General features: G+C 49.4%; 1 protein-coding gene across 2 annotated transcripts in view; it reads left to right on the top strand.

Moving 5' to 3' along the window:
* The window catches only part of JAKMIP1 (janus kinase and microtubule interacting protein 1), a 72008-nt gene that overhangs the window by 9899 nt on the left and 37261 nt on the right, over nucleotides 1-24848 (top strand). For both annotated transcript variants that reach the window (XM_024741806.1, XM_024741807.1), the window contains 5 exons: nucleotides 6710-6919; nucleotides 7716-7835; nucleotides 10899-11045; nucleotides 11976-12116; nucleotides 13810-13869. In XM_024741806.1, coding sequence (XP_024597574.1) covers nucleotides 6710-6919; nucleotides 7716-7835; nucleotides 10899-11045; nucleotides 11976-12116; nucleotides 13810-13869 — 678 coding nt within the window. The remainder of the gene's footprint in view (nucleotides 1-6709; nucleotides 6920-7715; nucleotides 7836-10898; nucleotides 11046-11975; nucleotides 12117-13809; nucleotides 13870-24848) is intronic.

The raw sequence follows: 24848 nt of genomic DNA, 5'->3' as shown, positions 1-24848 counted from the left end.
GCTGCTATAACAAACTCCATGGCTTATAACAACAGGAATTTATTCTCTCGCAGTTCTGGAGTCTAGAAGTCTGAAAACAAGGTGTCAGCAGGGCTGTGCCCCTCTGAAGGCTCCAGGGAAGAATCTTTTGTTTGCCTCTTCCAGGCTTGGGTGGTTGCCGGGAATCCTTGGCGTTCCTCGGCTTGCAGCTGCATTACTCCAGCCTCTGCCTCCACATGGTCTTCTCTTCCCCACGTGGCTGTGTCTTGTCGTCTTCTTATAAGGACACCAGTTACTGGATCTAGGGCCCACCGCAATCTGTTATGATTTCATCTCAGTTATATCTGTAAAGACCCTATTTCTAATAGGATCACATTCTGATTTTCCTAGTAGACATGAAATTTGAGGGGGACACCATTCACCCCACTACAGGTACCAAGGAGGAGACGAGAATGGATCTTGGGGTAGCAGCTTCTTTTTCATTCTTTGATGCTCCAAACTTTGCAAATGAAGTGGAACTAACAGAATTATTCACAGATTGGTGGGTTCGTTGGGAGCTGGCTAAACTGAGGTCTTCACTGAGACGAGTGTCCTGATGGATGTGACTGCTGAGAAATGATTAGATTCTGTGCCTCTGGGGCTGAGAGAGGGCATAGTGAGGGCTTTGCAGGGGCTGACCTGAGTCTGAATCATGGATCTGCTTCTGACTAGTATGTGGGCACATTCACCTCTCAGGACCTCAAGCTTATCTGTAAGATGGAGTAAATAATGTCTACTTTGAGGGTCTTTTGAAGACTGAGAGAGAGAGTGTCTCTTAAGTACAAATGTAGTCCCGAGCTCACACTAGCATGTAAGTGAAAAGTGATAGCCGTCATCCAGACTGTTGTTCTTTCCCTAAGTGTATGTCAACTAGAATCTTATGGTTGCAAGTGACAGAAATTCCACCTCAGACTAGCTTAAACCGCGAGTCTGTCGGCTCTCATGACTGAAGTAGCAGGACTAGCCTCAGGCATAGCTCCAGTGGCACTAATGATGTCACCCCGGACCCAGGTTTCTCAGGCTCTGCTGTGTCCCCGGATGCGTCATTCTCAGGCTCTGAGCTCTCAGTGTGCTGGTGAGATGCCACCACTGTGCCGGACCCCACATCCTCACAGGAAACAGCCCAGTTGATTTACAATGTTGTGTTAGTTTCTGCTCTACAGCAAAGTGAAGCTGTTATACACATACATATATCCACTCTTTTTTAGATTCTTTTCCCACATAGGTCATTACAGAGTATTGAGTTAGGTTCCCTGTGCTATACAGTAGGTCCTTATTAGTTATCTATTTTATATATAGTAGTGTGTGTATATGTCAATCCCAATCTTCCAAGTTATCCCTCCCCCCCCTTCCCCCTTGGTAACCATAAGTTTGTTTTCTACATCTGTGACTCTATTTCTGTTTTGTAAATAAGATCATTTGTACCATTTTTTTTAGATTCCACATATAAGTGATATCATATATTTCTCTTTCTCTGTCTGACTTACTTCACTCAGTATGACAATCTCTAGATCCATCCATGTCACTGCAAATGGCATTATTTCATTCCTTTTAATGGCTGAGTAATATTCTATTGTATATATGTACCACATCTTCTTTATCCATACCTCTGTCAAAGGACATTTAGGCTGCTTCCATGTCCTAGCTATTGTAAATAGTGCTGCAGTGAACACTGGGGTGTGAGAGAAGCTCTTTCTTAGCTCCTAAGGAGAAACAGGAGGGTCCTAGCAACACCCTCTTCTGGGCTGTTGGCTCTGATTGGGTCATGTATCCATCCCTGAACCAGTTACTTGTAGGCGGTGGAGCCATGCAGGTGATGTGAGCCAATCAGGGCCTGCCCTGGGAACTTGGAGTGATTTCAGCCCCACCCCTCTCCTGAACCACATGGTGAGAGTGGGAGTGTGGGAGAAGGGGAAATGGATGCTGGGAGGCAACCCAGGAATGTCCAGCACACTCAGGTGTTGGGGTTTGGGGAAGCTTGAGAAGCTCATTGTCAGAGGTTTACACTTCCTCAGGTCCTCAGGGCAGGGGGCAAGATCACTAAGGGCCCAGCCTGGGGGCAGACCAGAGTCGACAAATAGAGTAGCTGTGTGAGCTGGCAGGTCTCCTGACCTCTGGAGCCTCAGGACTCTGGCTGGGGAAATGTGACAACCTAGAAAATGTTGGCTCCACAATCTATTCCACATTGTCCATCCATTCCTGGATGCCATCTCCACTAGTGGAGACTGTTTTCTGGGAACCTTTCCCACATGATGGGGTGTAAGCCCTCTGCTCATTTTCTAGGATAAATGGGGAATCGGTGCTCTTCCAGGCTGAGAGTTTGGATTTCCAGAGATGTCTTGCTTAAGATGCCGTTCTTTCTTGTGGGAGGAACTAGTGTAATGCAGTGGTGGAGGCAGCGCTTCCGGGCTCCCGTGCAAAGCCAGGAGTGTGCAGCTGGGATGCTGAGGGGGACGGACTGGAGCCCTGCCTGTTAACTTGTAACACCTCCCCAGTTGGCACCACTGATTCCCCTCGATTTATCTTTTTCTCCTAGCATTAATCATGCTCTGATCTACTCCATGTTGACTTTTTTATTCTGTTTTCAGCTACCCTCCCCTCTGGAATGGAAGCTCTGAGGGCGGGGACTCTGATCTGTTTTGCTCGTCAGTGTTTCCCAGCACCTGCTGATGGCACTCAATTCAGTATTTGTTGAATTAATGAAAGCATGTTTAAGTGGTTTCAATTAATGAACTTTCGCTGGTTCACATTGCTTCTGGATTGAACTCTGCAGTGGCAACAGTGTTTTCTGCATCATCAAGCGTTCTTCCCTACAGCGGGGAGGGGTTCCCACCGCCGGCTCTGAAGAGCGGGGAGCTGCGGGTGGCCGCCGCCAGGGGGAGCAGCAGGCACATTCTGCAGCTGCTGCAGGAGAAGCTGCACCGGGCACACCCTTGGCTGGAGTTCCAGGAAACTGTCATGGGGAGGTGGTTGGGGATACAGAGGGAAGGGGAGTATCCTTTTTTCTTCTAAAGAAAGGCCACTCAAAGAGCTTGTCAGAGCTCTGGGACTTTGCTTGAAAGCCTCAGTCTGGAGGTTGGGGGTACCATTTGCTGCCTTCTGTAAACTGTATTTTGTAAGTTTTTCATGGTCTGCTGTTTAAATCAGATCGCCTTCCGTTACGCAGGAGCTGAAGTGGATTACTAGTGGCCGCTAACGTTGATTGTGTGCTTGTAAGATGCCGGGCTCTGTGCTAAGTTCTTCCCGTGGTTGAAGTCTCCCCACAGTTGGACGGGGTGTTCTCAGTGTCCCCACATTACTGAAGCTGAGGCTAGGAGGGATGGCCCAGTCTGCCCAGAGTCACACAGCAGGTAGGGGTGGGGATTTAAGCTAGCTTCTGTCCGCCCTCAGGGCAGGGCTCCTAACTAGCATTCTCTGCTCTAGCGATGTTTCAAGTTACAATCAGCTTTAGTTTGTTACCCTCTAAGAGTGTGATGAGTGAGAAGGGCATTTGTATTAGTTTCCTGGGGCTGCCTTAACAAATGGCCACAAACTCAGTGGCTTAAAACAACGGAAGTTTACTCTCTCACTGCTCTGGGCTCCAGAAGTCCAGAATCAAGGTGTCAGCCGGGCTGCGCCCCACTGAAGGCTCTCGGGGAAGACCCTTCCTTGCTCTTCCAGCTTCTGATGGCTCCAAGAGTTCCTGGGCCTGTGGCTGCACCACTCCAATCTCTGCCTCTCTCTTACATGGTGATAAATGGAATATTTATAAATGGAATATTTCCTGCCATACCAATAAACAAAGGATGTCACAGTCATCAAGGACTGCAGCCCTTCAACGTGAGCCGGTGAGCCCCGAGGAAACTCAAGGCTGACAAGAATACCTGCCATCTAGCAGCCCTCAGACTGCCTGCAGCGGTGAGCCCTAAGGAAACTCAGGGTGTGAAAATACAGGATACTGGCCCCAGATAGCTGAGGTGCATATCAAAGGAATGATTTCAGTGAGCCCAGACTCTTGCATCTTCCCATACAAAGGAAAGCACTAAATTCCTTAACTTGAGATATCTGGTTTTCTTTAATTAACAATCCTCTTTTGACGTTCCCTACTACTTTGCCTTTGTCGCAAAAACTCCTCTATATCCTGGCTCCTCCCCTCGCCTCCTCCGAGCAGTTTCTCAGAGTTGCCTGAAACGCTGTCTCCTGGGCTGCGGTACTCATTTTGCCCCCAATAAAACTTGCAACTCTCACGTTGTGCATTTTTTTTTTTAAGTCAGCAATGGCCTCCCCTCTATGTTTTTTTTCTTTGGTCTGCATCTTCTCTTTGTCCTATGAAGACACTTGTCATTGGATTTAGGACCCAGCCAGTTAATCCAGGACGATTTCCTCATCTTAAGATCCTTAATTACACCTGCAAAGACCGTTTTCCCAAAACAGGTCCCATTCACAGATATCTGAAGTTAGGATGTGGGCATGTCTGTTCAGGAACCACAATTCAAACAACTGCAATATTCATTCATTCATTTCCTCAATATTTGCACACCTAATGGAAACAAAAGTCTAGGAAAGACAGGAACTACTATTTATTGAGACCTACTATGTGCATGCAACAATTATAATTAGAGCTAATGTTTATTTTATGCCTACTGCGTGCCAGGCGGTTTTTATGTGTTAATGTATTTCATCCTCAAAACATCCCTATTATTATCCCCATCTCACAGATGGAAAACTGAGGCTTAGGAAGAAATCAAGTAACTAAACCAAGGTGACAGAGCCAATAAGTGGTGGCATCAGGGCTAGAACCCAGGCAGTCTGGGCCCAGTGGCCTTGCTCCTAAGCAGCCTGCCTGTCTCTGCTGTACCCTTCAGCCCTCACAGCTCCCCTTCCAGGTGGATGTTCCTATATCCCCATTTTACAGGTGAGGAACCTGAAGCTTAGGAGGTTGAACACAGCTTGCCAGTGGGGGATTAGTCTCCAGTTCATACTTTTGTACTCCATGCACAGTGCTTTTTCCTCTGTGACACGTTGTTTTATATCAGTTGGCTTTAACCTTTACGTTGGGCAATCAAGGTAGTATCCACGTTACGTTGCCTGACATACAGGCCCGCTCGTGGCGGGCACTCACAGGTATGTGTTAAATAAAGCCACATCATATAGACTTTATCCAGATTTCGTTGCAACCATCCTTACTAAAGCATTAGTATTCTCTTCAGAACTTTTTAATGTACCTTATCTCAAATAGAATTTATTCCTAAATCCCATGATGATAGTAATCACTGTAGCTGAAACTCTTACGATTTTTGTCAATTAATGAAACTCTAATACTTGGGAAATTTCCTCTTTTAACACCTGTATTAGTTTCCTAGGGCAGCTGTTACAAAGTACCATGAACTGGGTGGCTTAAACAACAGAAATGTATTCACTCACAGTTTTGGAAGCTAGAGGTCTGAAATCAAGGTGTCGGAGGACCATGTTTTCTGAAGGCTATAGGGGAGGATCCTTCCTGCTACTTCCGGCTTCTGGAGGCTCCAGGCGTTCCTTGGCTTGTGACCACATCACGCCAGGCTCTGCCTCCATCTTCTCCCTGTGTGTCTCTCCTCTTATAAGGACACCAGTCGTTAGGGCCCACCCGACTCCACTGTGACCTCATCTTAACTAATTATATCCGCAAAGACCCTATTTCCAAATGAGGTCACATTCTCAGGTTGTAGGAAGGACATGGATTTAGGGGAGGGGCACCCCAGTATAGCACCCTTACCGGGGCAGTTTCCCAGCTGTTGTCTTTGTGTTCAGAAACAATCGAAGTGTATGGCCCGGGGCAGAAGCTCCCTCCTCCGTAAGCTTCTTTCTGCTTGGTTTCCTCTAGGGAATGTGGGACGAGGCTGGGCTGGGGGCACTGGGGCTCACGCTGAGGCTCGAATGTGGGGAGGCTGAGGTGCTTTGGAGGCCCCAGAAGCATCCAGTTGGCTCTCTGACCGCGGGACCCTGAGAGACGTCAGGGCGGAGGGAGGAGGTTGGAGTGTCAGCTGCACACGGGGAGTTAGCATGGGTGAGGATGCGGCTGGCTGAGGAGAGGATACAGACTGGGAAGAGAGCCAAGCCTTGGAAACTACAGATTTCGATGGTGACCAGGGCAGGGCGAGAAGAAGATGGAAACAGTGAAGTCCCACAGAGGGCGCGAGGGTGGGAGCCGGAGTGGGCGACAGTGTCAGACGGGGTGAGAAGGAGAGAGGATTGGAAAATGTTTCAGTGAGTTTGCGGGCCAGGAGAGCGTTGGAGACGTTAGCAAGAGCCGTTTACTGGAGGGGTGGGGACGCGGCCAGAGAGGAGTGGGAGAGAGGACGACCAAGTCTGTGAAGAAGCTGAGCTGCTGGAGGGCCAGGGGGTGACGGCTGGAGGGCCCTGGCGGGTCAGGATTTGACTTTATTCCATTAAGATGAGAGAGACGCGAGCACTGATCAGTTTCGAGGGTAAGTGTCTGCTTGACCATATAGGTCGTTGAACCCACAGCTCTGTGCTCCTCTGTGCTGGGGGCGGTGACGGCGGAGCAGGGCCTGGGCTGTGCACTACAGTGTCTCTCTGTCCTGTGTTGCTGAGTTTGGCTGCCCCAGGTCCATGGACCTGCTGAACCTTTCCCTGGGCCTAAGGCCAGCAAAAGAGAGCTTTCCCTGGTCACGAGCCCCTATGACTGAATGCTTATTCTTTCTCTTTCCAGATGGATGAGATCAAGGGAAAAGATCGTGTGATTCTGGCCTTGGAGAAGGAACTCGGTGTGCAGACTGGGCAGACCCAGAAGCTGCTTCTTCAGAAAGAGGCTTTGGATGAGCAGTTGGTTCAGGTCAGAGAGGCTGAGCGGTACCACGGTAGTCCAAAGAGAGAGCTCCCACCTGGCATAGGGGACATGGCCGAGCTCATGGGTGTCCAGGTGAGGGGCTCATGCAAGCACTGGGGCCTCAGAGCTGACCACCTACCTGTCCTTCCTCCTACTGGTCATTCTTCTGGCGAACTTGCCTGCCTGCCTTTCCCCCACCCCTCGCCCTTCCCTCTCATCCATCTGTGCGTCCTTCCTTCCCTCCCTTACCCCTTCCGCCCCAAACGTGGAGCTCAGTTGAAAAGAAATGAAAACATGAGTGCCGAGTATACAGTGAGAGCTCAGAAAGGGACCCAGTCAGGACAGGACATGACTTAAAGGCAGAGCTCTGCCCATGAGGAGAGCTCAGCCAGCAGAGAGGGCACCTGGGGCCACAGCTTGGTACTTACCAGGCACAGAGGAGGCCAAAGCTGCATTCATTCATTCATTCACTCATTCATTCATTCACTAAATACTCAAGTGTCTGTTGAGTGTGCTGTGTGCAGATACCACGTGAGGTGCTGGCGTCTCGCTGGTGAGTGAGGTGAGCACAGTGCCTGCCCTTGAGGAGCATCCTGGAACTCTGTGATTGTGCCTTTGTCAGAGATGCTTGGCGGGCAGGGGTTGGGATGGGAAGGTCCCCAGATACCACGTTCAGATGTCAGGGAGCCTCTGGAGGGTTTGAGGTCTTGTCGCCTTTGAGATGAAGTCTTTCCACATGTTGCTTGATTTGGGGGAGCCCCAGCATGGCGCATGGTCCTCCTAGTGAGGAGCTCACCTTTGCCCTCAGAGTTTTCCACAAAGGGTCCACAGAGCGCTTTGACTCAGTTAAGCTTTTTCAAAGTATGTTTGTATCTTGCTTCTTTTTTAGGATCAGCATATGGACGAGCGAGATGTGCGGCGATTTCAGCTAAAAATTGCTGAACTGAATTCGGTGATACGGAAGCTGGAAGACAGAAATACCCTCTTGGCAGACGAGAGGAATGAACTGGTAATCAGCCCCCAAGAGGCAGATGGCGCCTCGGGATGCAGGAAAGCAGCCCTGGGGCCACAAACCACGCCCTAAACAGGAAGTTAACGCACAGGCCATCTGGTTTTCTCTACTTTCCTTCTCATTTCTTCCTGATTAAAACTCTAACACTCATTTGTTGAAGAAACCTGTTAGTGCCCTTGATTCTGTAGGAATTTATCCTGAGCTAACAATCAGAGAAGTTCAGTGAGGGGTATGGAGAGGGTTTCCATTGCAGTGTTGTTTATAGTAGCAACCAAAACCGAACCAAAACAAAACCAAGCCCCACCTAAGTATTGATCAAAATAATTATGGAACATTTATGCAATGAATTGCGTGCAGTCATTAAGAATGATGTTATAGGTCACGTTTATTTGCCATAGAAATTTGTTCACAATGAATTAAATGATAAAAGCAGTCTACAGAACAAAAATACATTGTCATCATCATGGATTTTGGAAGTTGTTTTAGGTGGTGTGATTATGGATAATTTTTATTTTTTGCTTATCTAGTTACTTTCTTTTGCATAAAAGTTCACATATTTCTAATTTTAAAAGTAGTGAATGTGAACTTCTGGTTAAAAAAAATAAATCTCTAGTAAAAATAGCAATTTCTTGAATATGTTTAAGTTTGCTGGATAAACAATTAACCTAATTTTTATGTAGTGGTAGTCAACACGTACAAATGTCTTGACCAATGTCTCTTAATATTTCTCTTTATTCTAAATTTTATTATGAAAGTAAGTGTATCAATATATTTGAAAAACATAGGAGATGAAAAGTGTTAATAAGTGTCACCTCTTCATAATTTTAACAGGATCAGAATAAATTCATTTCCTTCCAGTATTTTTAAAGGCATATTCTTATATAGTTTTCATCAGACTGCACATCTAATATTATGTCTCCACTTTTCATTTAAATATTCATGAGCTTAAAAAAAAATCCCTCATGAGAGGCAAAATAGTTTACTAAGTGGATTAGAAAAAAAAATAGCTTGCTTGAAACAATGCAAACCTTCTGAAGTGTTTAAAATAAGAATCAATAAGCTGGCCAGCACTGGGACCTTAAAATCATGAGGTAACTTCTGTTAACAGCTTGAGGTGATTCTCACATGTTTTTAATGCTTATGCAAATATTTTGACACCCAGGAGGAGCCTTTTTTTTATTGTTTTGTGGTTACAAATGGGACATTTTCCCTATGTAATATTGTTCTGCAACTTGCTTTTTTCACTTGCTGTGTCAGTTACAGCGCCCCCAGCAATGCGTGAAGATCCGCCTTTGTCTCTGTAACAGCTCCATCATACTCTGCTGTGTAGACAAAGCATGGTTTATTCAGCCATTCCTCTACTGGTGAAGATTTAGGCCGTTTCGCGTGTCCTTGCTGTTGTAAACAATGCCTCACAGAAGATACATTTCTGTCTTTACCGACTTGAACCTTTATTTCTGCAGGATAGATTTCTAGAGGTACAGTGTATGAGTCAAGGTCCATGTTATACTTTAATGGCTACCATCAGCGTTTTATGTTAACTTTCACAGCCTGGTAACCAAAAGCAGGGGTGTGCAGTCAGTCCCTTGTGTTTGGTTCTTGGTCCTGGCACTTTCTGTGTGGTACATCACCCCACCTCTTTGTAGCCAGGTTCTTTGTCTGTGGAATGGGGATGGGGATGGGCCCCCTCCTAGGGTGGTGGTGAGGGCTAAATGAGAGGGGATGCCTGGAAGGGCCGAACATCGTTTTGGACACATGGCGAGTACTTGATAGATGCAGTGGTTCTTGTGATTGTCGTGATACTGATAAATATTTTAAATTGTTTATAATTTTCATCCATTAAAATGACCCTGCGAAGACTATCACTGTGCATTTAGTTCTCATAACAAGTCTCTGAGGCAGATACTACCATTATTCCCATCTTATAGAAGAGGGAACTGAGGCTGAGAACTCGGCCGTGGTCATGCAGCTAGTGTGTGTGTCACGGAGGACATCGTGCTCAGAAGGAAAAAGAGTGGGTGCCTCTAATGGAGCAGCCTCCCAGTCCCCGCTCCCCCTCCCCCTCCCCTGTCATCTCCCATGTCTCTGTCTCGCTGGACTGGCCTCCACACAGCAGTCAGAGTTATGGATTGTTCTAGAAGGCAGCCCTGACCACAGAGTACTCCTGCCTCAAAGCCCCGGGTGCGGCAGGAGTGTGGCTGCAGGTGCAAACAAATGGCAGAGCTCTCAGCTCCCTAAATCAGACCTCACCATGCCCGCCCCTTCTCTGCCCATCCCCCAGACTCCGTGCTCCCACTGCACTCAGCGACACGCCGTCTTCTTGTCCGTTCTGAACCCCTGGATGTGTGGTTCCCCGGCCTGGCGTGTCCACCGGCGCCTGTCTCACTGTGTTCTTACCTCTGTTACCGTCTTTGTCCTCTTCTTCCGTCTGTTGGACGGTCACCCCATCATGTCATCCCTTTGACCCAGCTCCCAGCACAGGGCCCGGGCCCAAGAGGGGCTCCCCAGATGCTGATGGGATGAGAGAGACTGGAAGGACACCTCGTCAGTCATAGGGACTGTGCTCAGAGGACTCAGGGCGTGGCTCCAGGGCTGGATGGAGCCCTGAGCCAAGAGGCTGGCATTGAGCAGGGCCAAGGGATCGTCTGTTGTCTGAAAAGTGTTGAGCTTTCGGCTAGGTCTCTACCTGGAGAGGAATGGTGGCCAGGAGGAGCTAGGTAGCTGGAATGACCTTTATGCATGTGACCCATGACCTCTGGGGGTTATGCCCGGAGGTAAAGGAAGTGTGGAAGAGGCTCAGGCCGCTTGCGGGCGGGGACGACCTGAGGGAGGTCTCTGGGCCTCCGTGTTGGGCTGCACCCCCTCCTGTTGCCCTGCCCGAGGCCCTCTGAGGCTCAGGTGGGAGCCTGCATTTGGAAGCCAGGTGTCTGTGGGCTCTTCGTGGTGTTTGCACCACCCAGGAGATGTGGTCCCAAGCAGTGGCAGCTCCAGGCCAGGGGGCATCTCCACTGGCCTCTGAGGTTGGCTCTTACAGCTGCTGCCCTCTCTGTCTGGCCACAGCTGAAACGCTCCCGTGAGACCGAGGTCCAGCTGAAGCCCCTGGTGGAGAAGAACAAGCGAATGAACAAGAAGAACGAGGACTTGCTGCAGAGCATCCAGAGGATGGAGGAGAAGATCAAGAATCTCACGCGGGAAAACGTGGAGATGGTAAGTCGTCGTCTCGGAGTCCTTGTCTCTGCCCGGGCTCCTCCAGCCCCTGGCCCTCACCGTACACGTTCCCCAGGGCCACCTCCTACCCACCTCCCCCAGGAAGCCTGCCGAGCGGTCTCAGTCTGCACCCGTCCCTCCTGCCTCTGTTCTCCACAGTTCACAGCACCGTGGGCGTCTGTGCCTGACGGAGAGCCCGGGGCAGTCAGACGGTGGGTCTCCGCCCAGGGTCCTTAGGCCCAGCCCTCATTCTCTCAGCTTCCTCATCTGTGAACTGGCAAGGAAAATATCAGCGCTGTGGGTTTAAGGAGAGGATGGAGTGATGGCGTAAAACATTCTCACAGAAAACCCGGTGCACTGACGAAGCTCAGTACGTGAACGATTACAATTTTGCTCTGAGTGCTTTGAATTTGGGCCTTTTATTTGCTCCAACAAGAATGACTGGTCTTTGTGGTCAGGGTGGTGTCATGCAGTTGATGGTTTAAGGAATACTCTGAGGTTCATTGTCTAAACTAGTGTCAGTCATGCCCATTTTACAGCTGAGAAGACTGAGGCTGCGGGAGACAGAACACCCTTCTCCCACGCCCTGGCAGGTCCAGGTGTGAGTGTGTGTCGTTACCACGTGTTCCGTGCTCTCTTTCCCCAGCGACCAAGCTTTCCAGGCTTGGTGCAGACATCCACCTCTCCCCACTCCAGTGCCCACCCAGCCCTTCCTGTCAGCATCGGGCACAGTCAGCCACACCTCAGGCCTGACTCTGGTCTGCAGCTGTCCACTCCTCCAGCTTGACGACCAGGGGGCTCTCATCCATCCCTCCATTCTTCCATCCCATATCCCCAAGCCCACACTCCACGCCCTGACGCGTACGGTGGGTTCCTATCAAGTGTTGTGGATGAGTGGCCCTGCAGTGCCCTCTCTTCCCTTGGCTGCAGAAGGAGAAGCTGTCGGCACAGGCGTCCCTGAAGAGGCACACTTCCTTGAATGACCTCAGTGTGACAAGGGACGAGCAGGAGATCGAGTTCCTGCGCCTGCAGGTGCTGGAGCAGCAACATGTCATCGACGATCTCTCGCTGGTATGTCTGCGTGAGCGTGAGCGACAGCCCTCCGTGGGGCGCATGAGACCCAGGCCCCGGGAATGGCAGCAGGGCTGCAGGGCGATGCTGCTGGCAGGGTGGGATCTCACAGAGCTCCTCCTGATGGTGGGCGCCTTCCCCCTTTGTTCTTCCAGAAAGCAGCCTCCACTGGTTTATACGACATCACTGGTATCTGGGAGCGGTTTTCATGGCTATTCTTTTTCTCAAATCTTATCCCTAGTTTGCTGCCATTGAGAAGCAGCATCAGTTTTTTCAAAAGAGCCTTCTGGCCTCTACAGAGTGGGCATGATCTGTCCCCAAGAAATCTATTTTCTTTTCTTTTAGCCTAGTTGTTGCAGACTGTGAACTTGAAAACTGGAACCTTATGATCAGAGCAGAATTTGAAGGACTTGTTAAGACTGTGTGTGTGTGTGTGTGTGTGTGTGTGTGTGTGTGTGTGTGTGTGCGGGGGATCATTAAGGGGGTTGTATGTCTTAAGTAGGTGGAGTGTTACATCCAGAGAATTCTGCACCTCTTTGTGGAAGGAGCTTAGGAACCAGGAAGGGAGCATCTATAGTGAGCTTTAGTTGCATCTTAGAAGCAAAGTGTGTTCTGCTTGCCCAAGGGGGTATGTGATGCTTCCATTAGTGGATCTTCAAAAAGTAGAAAAGCCAGTGATCAAAATTATAGAAAAGGCTTTGACTGTAATTGTCCAATTCATTTTGCTTTCCTATCTCTCTATCTCTACTCCTTCCTTCTCTCCTTCCACTCAACCATCCATCCTCCCTCCCATCCCTCCATCCATCTTCCCATCGTCCCCTTCCTCCACCCATCCCTTCTTCCCTCCATCCCACCTTCATTCCAACCATCATCTAATCATTTATCCTTCCATTCATCTTTGCTTCATTACACGAAAGTCTTTATGCCACATAAGATGAAAAAAACACACTCAACAAAACAATGATAGAGTTGAAAGAGGAAGATTAACAGATAAGACCAGAGAAAATGAAGATAGCAGCATCAATTAAGATCAGCAGGGACACATGGGTGGACCATATGGGCTGTGGCCAAGCACCAGATTTGTCTCTGGGTTTCCTGGCAGCCAAAGAGAATAGGAACATTTGATTAGGAAGGAGACAATTTACTGGTTTTATCTGGGGCAGAATGCTGCTACTCGATGGGTGCCGTTTCTACTGACAAGAACCACAGGTACCCACCGTCTCTGAAGGGCGTGTTCCAGCCCATATAGCAAAGGAAGAACCTGAGAATCAGAGAAATGAGGTGTGTCACCTGACCAGGAGGAGGCCCCATGGGGATTTGGCCCCAGCTCTGTCTGAGATCAAAGCTGCAAACTTTTAAATTTTCTGCTGGGATCACTGACAGCTGATGTCTAGTCAACACTGCCTAACGTTTTATAGCTTACAGCCCCAGAGACAGACAGGCTGGAGTTTTACAGGACTGGCAAATCTTGGCATTTTTTCTGGGATGGTCCAAGTCCAGTTAACGGCATGGCTCTGTAGCTGTCAGTTCTGAGAGGCAGCCATGCCTTGGGTGCTCAGAACCTGGACTGACCCAGGCCTGGTGCAGACAGGTAGGCACAGCAGCTTTGTAAGTTATGCCCTCTGAAGTCAGCTGGGTTGGTGGATGTGATGTGAGGCTGGCTGAAAATCCCAACAGTTGTGTTTCCTTCTAGGAGAGAGAACGGCTCTTGCGCTCCAGAAGACATCGTGGGAAGGGCCTGAAGCCACCCAAGGTGAGCGTGCGAGGGCGCAGTTGCCCTGCTTTGGCTCCGTGCCAGGGTCTGCAGGGCGGATGGTCCAGGCATAGGGGGAGAAGCGAGCAATCCATAGAGGAGCCCTGAAGGCAGACACACTCACATCTCTGCATATTCGATGGTGAAAAACCTGTTATAACTACCTCTCAAAGCAACGTGGGGCTGCTTACTGTAATTTATTCATGGAAAATTTACAGATGAATTCTGTATTTAGGCCTCAGGGGATGCTCACCCAAAATTAAAAACTTAAATACTTAGACCTTTGGAAGGATTTAAAAGATACTTAGTCTTGGTTTATAACATCTATATCCTGTTTTGAAAAATCAGGAGCTTCAGGCTTTTTTGGAATGATACAAAATGCGTTCTTTTTGGAAAATGTGGCTTTGCCCATTTTATAGAGATGGTGTCCAAACGTCCAGTGAAGAGAGCAGAGCTGGGTTTGGAAAACTCAGATGCCCACAGGGACCAAGCTAGAAAGTAAAAGAACAAATTGGTATTTAAAAAGGACTTAGTTTGCATTAATACCCATAAACATTTTTCACTTCCATGAAGCTGTGGGCCTGTTCTCCTTTTTATTGAACCAGATGCCCCTCATGGTTTATCTGTGGGTAGAGATATGGTTGTAGAGAAATATTTCTCTCCTATAAAGAAAACAGCAGTGCAGATGTCTTACTGAATGATCACAGATATATGGCTTTGGTGTCAGGGTGACAATAGGGAGTGGTGGGGACTGTGGAAAACTGGGCCCAGACTATCAGCTGCTATAAGAAAGTGAGCCAATTGGTATCAGATATTCTAGTCATTCAAGAGAAGTGGGACTCCTTATGCATTAGTTTTCTAGGGCTTTTGTAACAAAGTACCACAAACTGGGTAGCTTAGAACAACAGAAATGTGTTATCTCAAGGTTTTGGAGTCTAAAAGTCTAAAATCAAGGTGTTAGTAGTACCGTGCTCCCTCTGAAACCTGTAGGGGAATCCTTCCTTGCCTCGTCTTAGCTTCTGGTGATTTACTGGCAATCTTTGGCTTTCCTTGTCTTAAAGCTGCATAACCACGGTCTCTACTTTTGTTGTCACGTGCCATTTTCCCTGTATGTCTCTGTATCACGTGGCTATCTTCTTATAAGGACACCAGTCACATAGGGGTCCACGCCACTACAGTGTGCCCTCATATTATTGCAATGACCTTATTTCCAAGTGAAGTCACATTCTGAAGTTCTGGGGGGTTAGGACTTTAACATATCTTTTTTGGGGGACTCAGTTCAACCCGTAACACCTTTATGTAAAATCTAAGGGTTGTAAATATTGGTGCAAATTGTTTATAGTACACTCTGTGGGCCAAATAAAATATATCTGTGGACCGAATTTGGACACATGGATAAGTGGTTATTTATACCATCTCATTTAATCTTCATAGCAACCCCGTGAGACTGGTGTTATTTTTTTTCATTTTAAGGTTACAGGAAGTATATAGATATAAAATTTAGAAATGAGTCAAAGAGGTAAAGTAAGTGACAAGGCTGACCTTCAGCCTCAAGTCTCGGGCTCCAAGGCCCAAGCTTGTGCCACCAAGTGAAGTTGAATGAGATACAAATCTCTATGCAGTGACATTAGAAACTCCGGAAAGGGAAGTGGTTCAGCAGAACTTGGTTATTTTTAAATATATAGATTTTACTATGGAAGTAGTATAACCACATTGTAGACTATCTGGGAGACAAGGGGTCCATCACAGCAGTACCTCCCCAGTGCGATCAATGTTGGCATTTTAACGCAATCTCCGCTCCCCCCATCCTCATTCCGCTTCCATTTTTTTAAATAATGTAACCGTAGGGCTTCCCTGGTGGGGCAGTGGTTGAGAGTCCGCCTGCCGATGCAGGGGACACGGGTTCGTGCCCCAGTCCGGGAGGATCCCACGTGCCGCGGAGCGGCTGGGCCCGTGAGCCATGGCCGCTGAGCCTGCGCGTCCGGAGCCTGTGCTCCGCAACGGGAGATGCCACAACAGTGAGAGGCCCGCGTACCGCAAAAAAAATAAATAAATAATGTAACTGTAACTGTCGAATACACTTCTACACCCTGGGTTTTTACTTACTACTATACTATAAAGCATTTATCCATGTTATGTTGCTGTCATCATAAATGTGAATGTTCGTGGCTACGTAATCCAGGGAGTGGATGGGCTACAGATTTGTTTACTGTCCTGTGTCTGCCGGGCATGTTTGCTTCCAGCTCCTCACGGTTATGAATAATGCTGCAATAAATGTGTCTATGCTTAGCAGACCACTCTTCACGGGCCAGTTCTGCTGGATTCCCTGAGTGTTGAACATCTCATTGGGTGACCACCCTTTCCGTCTTCCTGGACTTCCTTCTTCTGTAAATGTCGCCACAGCGAACTCTTTTTGTCCAGAAAACTGTGTCCATAGTCTGGATCGTTCCCGTGGGTAGATTCCCAGAAGTCAAAATGTGGGTCAGAGGGTGTGAAGGCTTCAGTCAAGAACATTCGCCCCCAGCCCCCCACCCCTGCTTTATAGAAGGGTTGTGTCATTTTGCACAGTTGCCAGTAATGTACACCAATGCCATTTTCACCACAGGACATATGTTTAAAAAGCAACAATCTAAAGGTGTTCAGTTTGTTGCATGAACTGGATGTGCTGCGGCCTCATATATCCCAGAAAGGTTTTCAGGAAACCCACTTTGGAGCCGTAACTATATTTTTCAAACCTTATCAGAATGCCTGGAATAAGAGAAGATTATGTTTCCCCTTTTCCTGTTTCTGAATGTGTCTATGGGAAGGAACTTTACAGAGGCCTAGAATGGGCTTGGGATTTGCTAGGCTTGCATGTACAGCCGGCAAGGAGGGCAGCACCTGTGTCCTGCTCACCATGTCCTGGTCACTGCCTGGCACACAGTGGGTGGCCCTAAATAGTTGTTGACTCAATAAACAAATTGCTTTTACTGGAACGATACATTTGCCTGACACTGGGTCTTCTCAGGATGGGGATGTTTGGTCACTGTAATTGCAATAGTTTCATGCCACTGGAAGGTGGAGTATGGGAACTTCTGTGGGAAATTTCCTGACCTGATTCAGGGTCTTTCCCACTTACTATGACCCACCAGCATCTTTCTTTTTCTCAAGGTTCAGTGTACAGCTGTTTCCCTTATGCTACTACTCAATCCCAGCTTGTCCGGGGCTGGATGGGATGAATATCTGGGTCCATCGGGGACCCGGTTAGGTTTTTAATTCCTTTTGAAGATGCAGGGCTGCCTCTCAAGCTGGGCAACTTCCCTTCCTCCTCTCCACAGGCCGCAGGGATTCAGTACTTTCTTTTCTCTCCTTAAATGCCTCCATCGCACTCTGTCCCTTATGTATCCACGCACTTTACCACTTTGTCCGGGTCCTTGCATGACACAGTGTCATGGTGAATGCATTGAAGTTTCCAGAATTTTCTGGAAGTCTGACAGCCATCCCTGCTCTCTGGCTGTTGCAAGCCTCCCTGGACTCTGCAGTTCCCCCAAAGGGGCTCCTCTAATTCCACACCCACAGCCCAGTTGCTGCAGAAGTGCTGAGGGCAGAGCAGTGATGCCAGCCCTCATCTTCCAGGGGGCCATCCTGTCCCCGAGGGCTGCTGACCTGTCTCATGGGTCTTCTGGGGACAAGACTGGTGTTGGCTGTCCCTGCCCGGGGACCCTGCTAGTTCAGCCCCGGGTGGAGGTTGCAGGAGAACGACCCTGAGCGGTTCCTCGGGCCCTGGCCAGGGAGGGGGACTTGCTCTGCAGAAGGTCTGATCAGGGCCTAACTGGAATCAGAACCCCACCATGGAGTGGCGGGTGGTAGGGGGTCAGCCCGTGCGGCCTGGCAGTGGACAGCTGTGTCTTAGGAGAGAGCTGGGCGCGTGAAGAATGGCTAAAATTAGTATACTTTGCTCATGCACCTTGAAAGTGGGGCTGGGATCTTGGATGAGGCTCAGAAACCGTAGCCTGGAACAGCGTGGGGGTCACACTGGCTCCTAGCTGTGTGGCCTTGAACTCTGGGAACCTCGGTTTCCTGGTTCTTACAATGAACATCACACCCATGAGATTAAATGTAGCTTCTGGCTCCATGCCTGTTGAACTGAAATTATAAATTATAATTTCTCTTTCTCCCTTCATCTTAAATCAGTAGCTTTCTTTTGGAGGGCCTTTTAGATGCAAGTTCCCAGGCCCTGCCCCTCCCCTCCCCCCCCCACTCTAATTCACGTCACCATCTTTTAGATAGAGACAGTCTCAGGTAGCAGTGAGGTGGCATCTCGATGCCCTGTAGACAGCAGCCATCCTTTGAGGGGAGGATGGGAAACATCAAAGCACCACCTGAGAACAGGCCCTTCCTTGGGTTCAAGCATCTGTTATGTGGTCCCCTCTCCCAAATGGACCAGGGGTCTGCTGTCACCAGGACACAGTTCACACCTGGGGAGCTTCTGATACGTCACTCCTGGTCAGTGGCTCCTGCATCCGTTCTGATAGGACACCTAGGGCCTATCCAAACTTGACCTTGTGCCTCCAAGGCCAAGCCTGCGGCCTTGTGGAGGGAAGGACCAGGGTCCCAGCAGCTGCTCTGGCACAGAAGCCAGGGTGCCGTACCTTAGCCTAGCTGGATGCCAGGCACTTTCCATCACGTGAATACATTTCCCATTTTTAAGTAGCCAAAGGAATCTTTTTTCCCCTTTCTGGTTGTTTCCACTTGACTTTGTTCCTGTACAACCCTTCCCCATGGCTTTGTCATCAGCCTTTGAGTGTGGAGAGGGCTGGATCCTGCCTCGTTCGTCCAGTTATGAGCAGCTCCCAGCACAGCACCCGGCCCACACAGTGGGGCTCGATCACATTGCCTAAGTGAGCTATACTTCCTTTCAGTCCTGCTGGTCTGTGAGGCTCCCCGCGTGGCAACGTGCAGCCGAGGGCTTTCGCTGGGTGTTTCATTCCCTGGACGGGACAAAGGCTTGTCCCTTCCAGACTGGGCAGCACCCCTGTCACTTGTTCCCTCCTCCATAACCTGGTCAGGCAGGTGGCTGAGCTCTACATCAGTAGTACATGAGGCCCCCAGGAGCTGCTCCAGATGCCGCCTGCTGGGTTTTTGGGGCTGTTTGGTAAAGGACTCGGGAAAAGATTTGGGTCCTGGAGATAAAGCATGGGGACGATTTTGAAGATGCAGGGCAGCTGAGTAGCTAGCCGCACACGCAGTCTGCACTGTCCCGACCTGGGGCAGCATCGCAGGTTGCTGGGCAACGGAGGGGGGAGAGAAAGCAGAGCTGGGGGCCTGACCTGGCTGCGGGGCCTGCCCAGGGCACCTCATCCCGCATAGCAACGCCCATGGGGACATCCAGGCCATACCCGAAGACTTTGGAATAGACAGGAGGTGATGGTGGTTCTAGGCAATGTATTCTAGCAGGGCAGGAAACCCCAACACGGGGAGTGAGCATCGGGGTGAGCCTCGGTCTTCGGAGAGGAGCCAGCTGAAAGGCGGGTCTGCAGCTCCTGGCCTCCTGCCTGGTGTTAGGAGGGGATCCCAGACCCAGGGCTGAGGGGCTTGAGGCAAAGCTCCCTGATTCCAGACCCCCCCCTCTAGGCCTCTGCTTCCTCATCTGTCTCTACCATCTTCCTCTGGGCCCTCATCTGCTGTCCTGGGGTTATTGCCACAGCTCCCTGGCTGCTCCCCTGCTTCCAGCATCTTCCTCCCCCGAGAGCTGTTCAGAACGATCTTTTTACGGCACAAGTCTGACCCTGCCACCTTCTTCTTAGAAACCCTCCACTGGTTCCCCATTTCTTCTGGGACCTGGTCCCGCTTGCCTCCTGACCAAGGCCTGTGGTGGCTCATGTCCTCAGTGGGCTAGGAGGTGAAAGCCAAGGTGGTGCAGCTCTCAGCCCTTCCCATCCCCCCACCTCTCTCGCCATTGCTCCATCATCCGTGGAGCATCTGCCTTGGGCACAGCACAGCGTCAGGTGCAGAGGGATGCCTCCACTCTTGAGGAGCTTCTAGCAAAGGTGGGTCTAAGTAGGTCCAGGAGGTTGGACATGTGTCATGGACATGTGTCATGGTGTCCACAGAGCCAGGAATCTGCTTGCAAGTCAAAGGTTGTCTTTCATTTTTCTTGAGGGTTCAGGTGTAGAGCAGCTCAGAGAGAAATCAGTCTTTAGACTTATCGCAGAACTCAACAGTTTGCAGATGACTTGATTTCTAGGATTATCTCCCTCTTCCCCATTAGCCAGGATTTTTTCTGTTGCTAGCATCAAAAACGCAAAGTCATTTAAACAAAGAAAAAAATTTATATAACTGAGAAGTTTAGAATGGTTTCAGGCACGGCTGGATCCAGATGCTCACATGATATTGCCAGGTACCTGTCTATCTCCATCTTTCAAATGTACTTTCCTCTGGGCTGACCTCTTTCTCAAGCAGGCTCTCCCATGTGGTGGCCCAAACAGCTTTAGCAACTTCAGGCTGGCATTATACCTGTCTAGCAACCTTTGTGGTCAGAGGGTGTCTCTCCTTAGTGGTTCCAGCAAAAGTCCCAGAGCTGGTGCTCCTTAGCTCAGCCTGGTCACAGGCCCATGCCTGAACCAGTCCCAACTCTGCCTGGGTGGCAGCTCATTTAGAAGGATGACTTAAAGACTTAGCACTAGGTTGCATAGTATGACATGGTTACGTAGCTCATATCACGGCTCCTTTGGAAGGAGCAGAGTATCAAACATTATTGAAGTTAAAACATATATGAACTTGGCTATGTATATTTTTCCTTTTGTGAATTAATGTTGCTTTACTACCTTTTAATGTTGCTTTACTACCTTTCAAATTACAGAAGTTTTACTTTTTAATGGTAAGATATGCCCTTTTTTAAACCCTCCATTAGGAGGGTTTTTTTCTTTTGATCTTATGCTTAGAGAAGCTTCTGCAAGAAACACAAGGCCCTCGTAGGTGCCACACAGGTGGGAAACTGAAGACCTCTCTAGTTGCAGTTTTTCTGTTGGATGATGGTTTCTTTCGGTTCGTATAAATGATAAAAACAAATACTTACAGAAGAATTGCTGAGAACCCATGAGCTTAACTAGTCCGGGGCGTGTACAGGGTGGACGGGGATCAATAGAGAAATTTCCCAAGCCTCCCCATTTTGGGCTCTGGTCGTGAAGAAGCCTCTCTCAGCTTCGTGGTTGCTAGCGCTGTTCCCGGGGGCCCTTGTGATCATCCAGGGACCCGGGCCCATGGACTGGCCCCGACAGCAGGGCGGCTCAGGGAACCTGGGGTCTGGGAGGAAAGCCCCCAGAGAATAAGCCAGCCTAGAGGCTGTCCTCTGTGACTGACATGCCCAGGCTCGGCCCCTGGAAACCGGCTCCTCTCCGCCCACGGATCTGCCCCAGAGCTGGCATCCCTTTTAATAAAGGTGCATCTTCCGGAGTACCTTCATTCTCAGAGCTCTGCAGCAGAGAAGGAAGACGGTGGGCTTGTGTGGTCGAGGGAAGGGCAATGCTCTGGGGAAGAATCGGTGCTTCCTCCTAGGACTTGAGAGAGGCCTGGAAATTGATGGCAATGATATGGCTTTCGGCTCCCTCGACACACACAGCTAGCGGGTCCTGCAGCCCCTCCCCGCCATGGAGTATATCCTCTTTGTGCTGTACTTCTCCTTTTTCCTCTGTCTCTGCACCCTGGTGTGCCTGTACTTTTCTGGCTGCCAGGAGATGACCTATAAGCATGACGGTGAGTGGCCAGCTTTGGGGGATTGGTTGTGGCCATGTGAAAGTAAGTGGCTATGATCGGGGAGCTCCTTCCTGTGACCACGATTGTTGGGAATGACACAGATGAGGAGAGAGGAGGCTGAGAGAGGCTGGAGTCAGTTGAGGGGTTGTTTATTTGGGGGGTGCCTCCCCTTTTCCTCTCCATCCCATGTGAACTGCTAAGAATGAGCGTCTATTCAGCACGTAAATGGAGAAGAAGTGTTTATTTTTCTGTCATGTTTTGCCCAAACTGCATTTGAAACATTTGGCTTAGTTAGTAAAAAGGTGTCAGCAAGGTGAGACTTTGGTGGTAAAGAAAATAGAAGTCTGGAGGAGTGTGCCCCTTTTATATAGATTGGAATGGACAAAGATGGAAATTTTATGCTCCTGAAGTGTCTTGTCTTAAGAAATTCCCAGAGAATTTTTGAACAATGGAGGCTCCAAAAAATCGACGGTTTCTTTCATGCTTGACTTTTTTTAAAGCCCATTATGAGCCGAGCATTTGAGGAAACGGTATTTGCAGGTGATTTTCCTCTCATTCCTTGGAGGCTGGTGTGGTATTTTGTGTATATGAAAATGCAGTGGAAGGCAGCGTTACTTAGTCTCCAAGAAGACAGCCACCAGATTTTCACTTGAAACATTAAAATGTCTTTTTCTATCTTGTTGTTTTATTAATAAAGGCATAAATATACATAGAACATTCTGGCTTCCCATTTAATACAGTCACTTAAAAAAACTAACCCTCAGAGGAAACAAACTAACCTCACCCATAAGTTATACAAGGTTGGGGGCAGGTCATAGTCAGCTCACTGCTGTCCTGGAAATTGTATGTGCCATGTATTTGTGGATTCGTCTCCTTTCTGATTATAGGGCTATAATTTGAATGTCCTTTTGTGTTTGATCCCCACTCTCAGAGCTGCTTCCTCCTTCCCTCACTGCAGCATGCTTCCTAGGGTTCTTGGTCTCTGGGGCCACATGACACTTCAGGGGGCTCCACTTGAGTTTGGGCAGGTCTGCTTTAAATGCGCGGCTGCGGCGTCTGTAGTTAATACACTGTATTAGGGCTCAGTAATTGAGTACTTAACTCGCAGTCCCGCAAGTTTTCAAAAAGTGGGTTGTCCTAGGTAATGGAACACTGAGTCATCACCTCCCAGAATGGCCCATGACGCCTGCAGTGAGTGACCACCACTCAGCATCGCGTCCTGGTCGTGCGGAGACTGTGAGGCTTGATGTTTCCTGGGGCTCCATCGGTGTGCCAGGCAGGGCCCTCCCCGCATCACCGCTCACTGCCACTCAGCACAACAGGCCTGTCCCCAGAGGCCTAGCGATTAGCAGTGTTTACAAGAAATGAGGTCAGCTGAGTGGCTGCCCAGAAAAATAAGGAGCCTGAGGCTCGGGTGAACTGCGTGTGTGCAGAGGAGCTGAGCGCTGTAAATGCATCCGCCATCAGCTGTCATAGCCACAGCTCCCTGGAGATGGAACATCGTTGACACTTGAACTCAGGTGGGGTTTCTCAACCCAGGGGCAGGGGGGATTTGAGTGTAGGATTGTCTCCTCCAACCTCCACTCAGAAAGGAGCCTAATGGGGCCTCACATTCCTACCTGGTGGACTCACCTGGGGTGCACAGTCAGGTGGAGGCCCAGCTGATGCTGGCTGCATGAATGAGGGGAGGTCACGTGCAAACCCGACACTATTTGTGGGTAAACAGGTTTGTTTGGCATTGAGTTCATTGCAAATACTCATTGAACAACTGATATTTCTTGAGTGTGTCAGGTCCTGGGCTACGGTGGGGAACAGAAGAGCCCAAATCCTTGCTCTCATGGAGCAAAATCCCTGTCCTCATAGGGCCTATATTCTAGAGGAGAAAGACAGCTAATAGACACATAAGCAAAATATGTCTTATGTTAGGTAGCGATGAGCACTATGGAGAAAAATAAAGGAAGGAGAGCAGAGGTTGAGGTGGGGATAGGTTAGTCAGGACTTTGATGTGGTGGCCAGGGAGGTCTTTTTTTTTTGTGTGTGTGTTTTTTTTTTTTGCGGTACGCGGGCCTCTCACTGTTGTGGCCTCTCCCGCTGCAGAGCACAGGCTCCGGACGCGCAGGCTCAGCGGCCATGGCTCACGGGCCCAGCTGCTCCGCGGCATGTGGGATCTTCCCGGACCGGGGCACGAACCCGTGTCCCCTGCATCGGCAGGCGGACTCTCAACCACTGCGCCACCAGGGAAGCCCAGGGAGGTCTTTTATAATGTTACATTTGTGCAAGGACTTGAGGGAAGGGAGAGAGAGAGCATTGTGCATTCGGCGAAGAGCACCTAGGCAGTGCAAAGGCCCTGTGGCAGGCATGTGGAAGGTGCAGGTGTGTGCTTGGCAGTGTGGCTGGAGCCCAGTGGTGAAGGGCATGAGGCCAGAGCAGAGTAGGAGGCAGGTCCTGCAGGGCCGGTGGACTGCAGTGTGGATTGACTTTTACTGAGGTATGGTGCAGAGCCGGTGGGCTTTGTGCAAAGGACCAATGCGACCTGACTCTTGTTTCAAAATAGTTCATCTGACCACCAGGTTTTGGACAAGGGCAGGAGCCGGAAGGACAGTAGGAGGCAGTTTTTAAAATTTCAGTGAGAGATGATGGTGGCTTGAGCCAGGAGGGAGGCGCTGGTTCCTGGAGGATTGGATTCCGGGCTGAAGATGGAGCCAACAGGATTTCTCCCAGAGGCGTGGAACATGGGGGGCGGGGCCGGGGGGGGGGAGCCTAGGTTTTTGTCCTGAGGAACTAAAAGTATGGAGCTGCCGGTGACAAGCACGTTAGACTGTGGGAACAGTTGGTTTGGGGGTGTCCACTAGCCACCCATGGAGCTGTTGAGGAGATTATTTGGGAGTTCACGGGGCAGTACCTGCCCCTCCTGTATTAAATAAACAAAAAGGAGCACAGGGTGAAAGCAATTTGCAGAAACACGAATGCCAAATGCAAAGCCATTGTGGATGACAGCGGTGGTCAGGTGCCTTCAGTAAAGCCTCTTGAGTGACACTAACCGTACAAGATGACAAAGGAGCCCCCTTCTTCTCCCTTCCTGAATCTGAATTATTTCCTAATCATGTTATTGATTGTGGTACCAACCACATTTTTCTTACATCTGGGCACATGAGATTGTACACAAGCATTAGCTCCAACAGAGTGGGAGGTGCCCTGCGCATGTGGGGAGCGCCCTGACCCCTCCCTCTGTGTGTTGCGGGGTG

The sequence above is a fragment of the Neophocaena asiaeorientalis genome, unplaced genomic scaffold (assembly GCF_003031525.2).
Source record: "Neophocaena asiaeorientalis asiaeorientalis breed wild unplaced genomic scaffold, Neophocaena_asiaeorientalis_V1.1 scaffold218, whole genome shotgun sequence".
NCBI lineage: Eukaryota > Metazoa > Chordata > Mammalia > Artiodactyla > Phocoenidae > Neophocaena > Neophocaena asiaeorientalis.
Note: the sequence above shows the minus strand (reverse complement) of the source record. Positions and strands in the feature narration are given on the sequence as shown.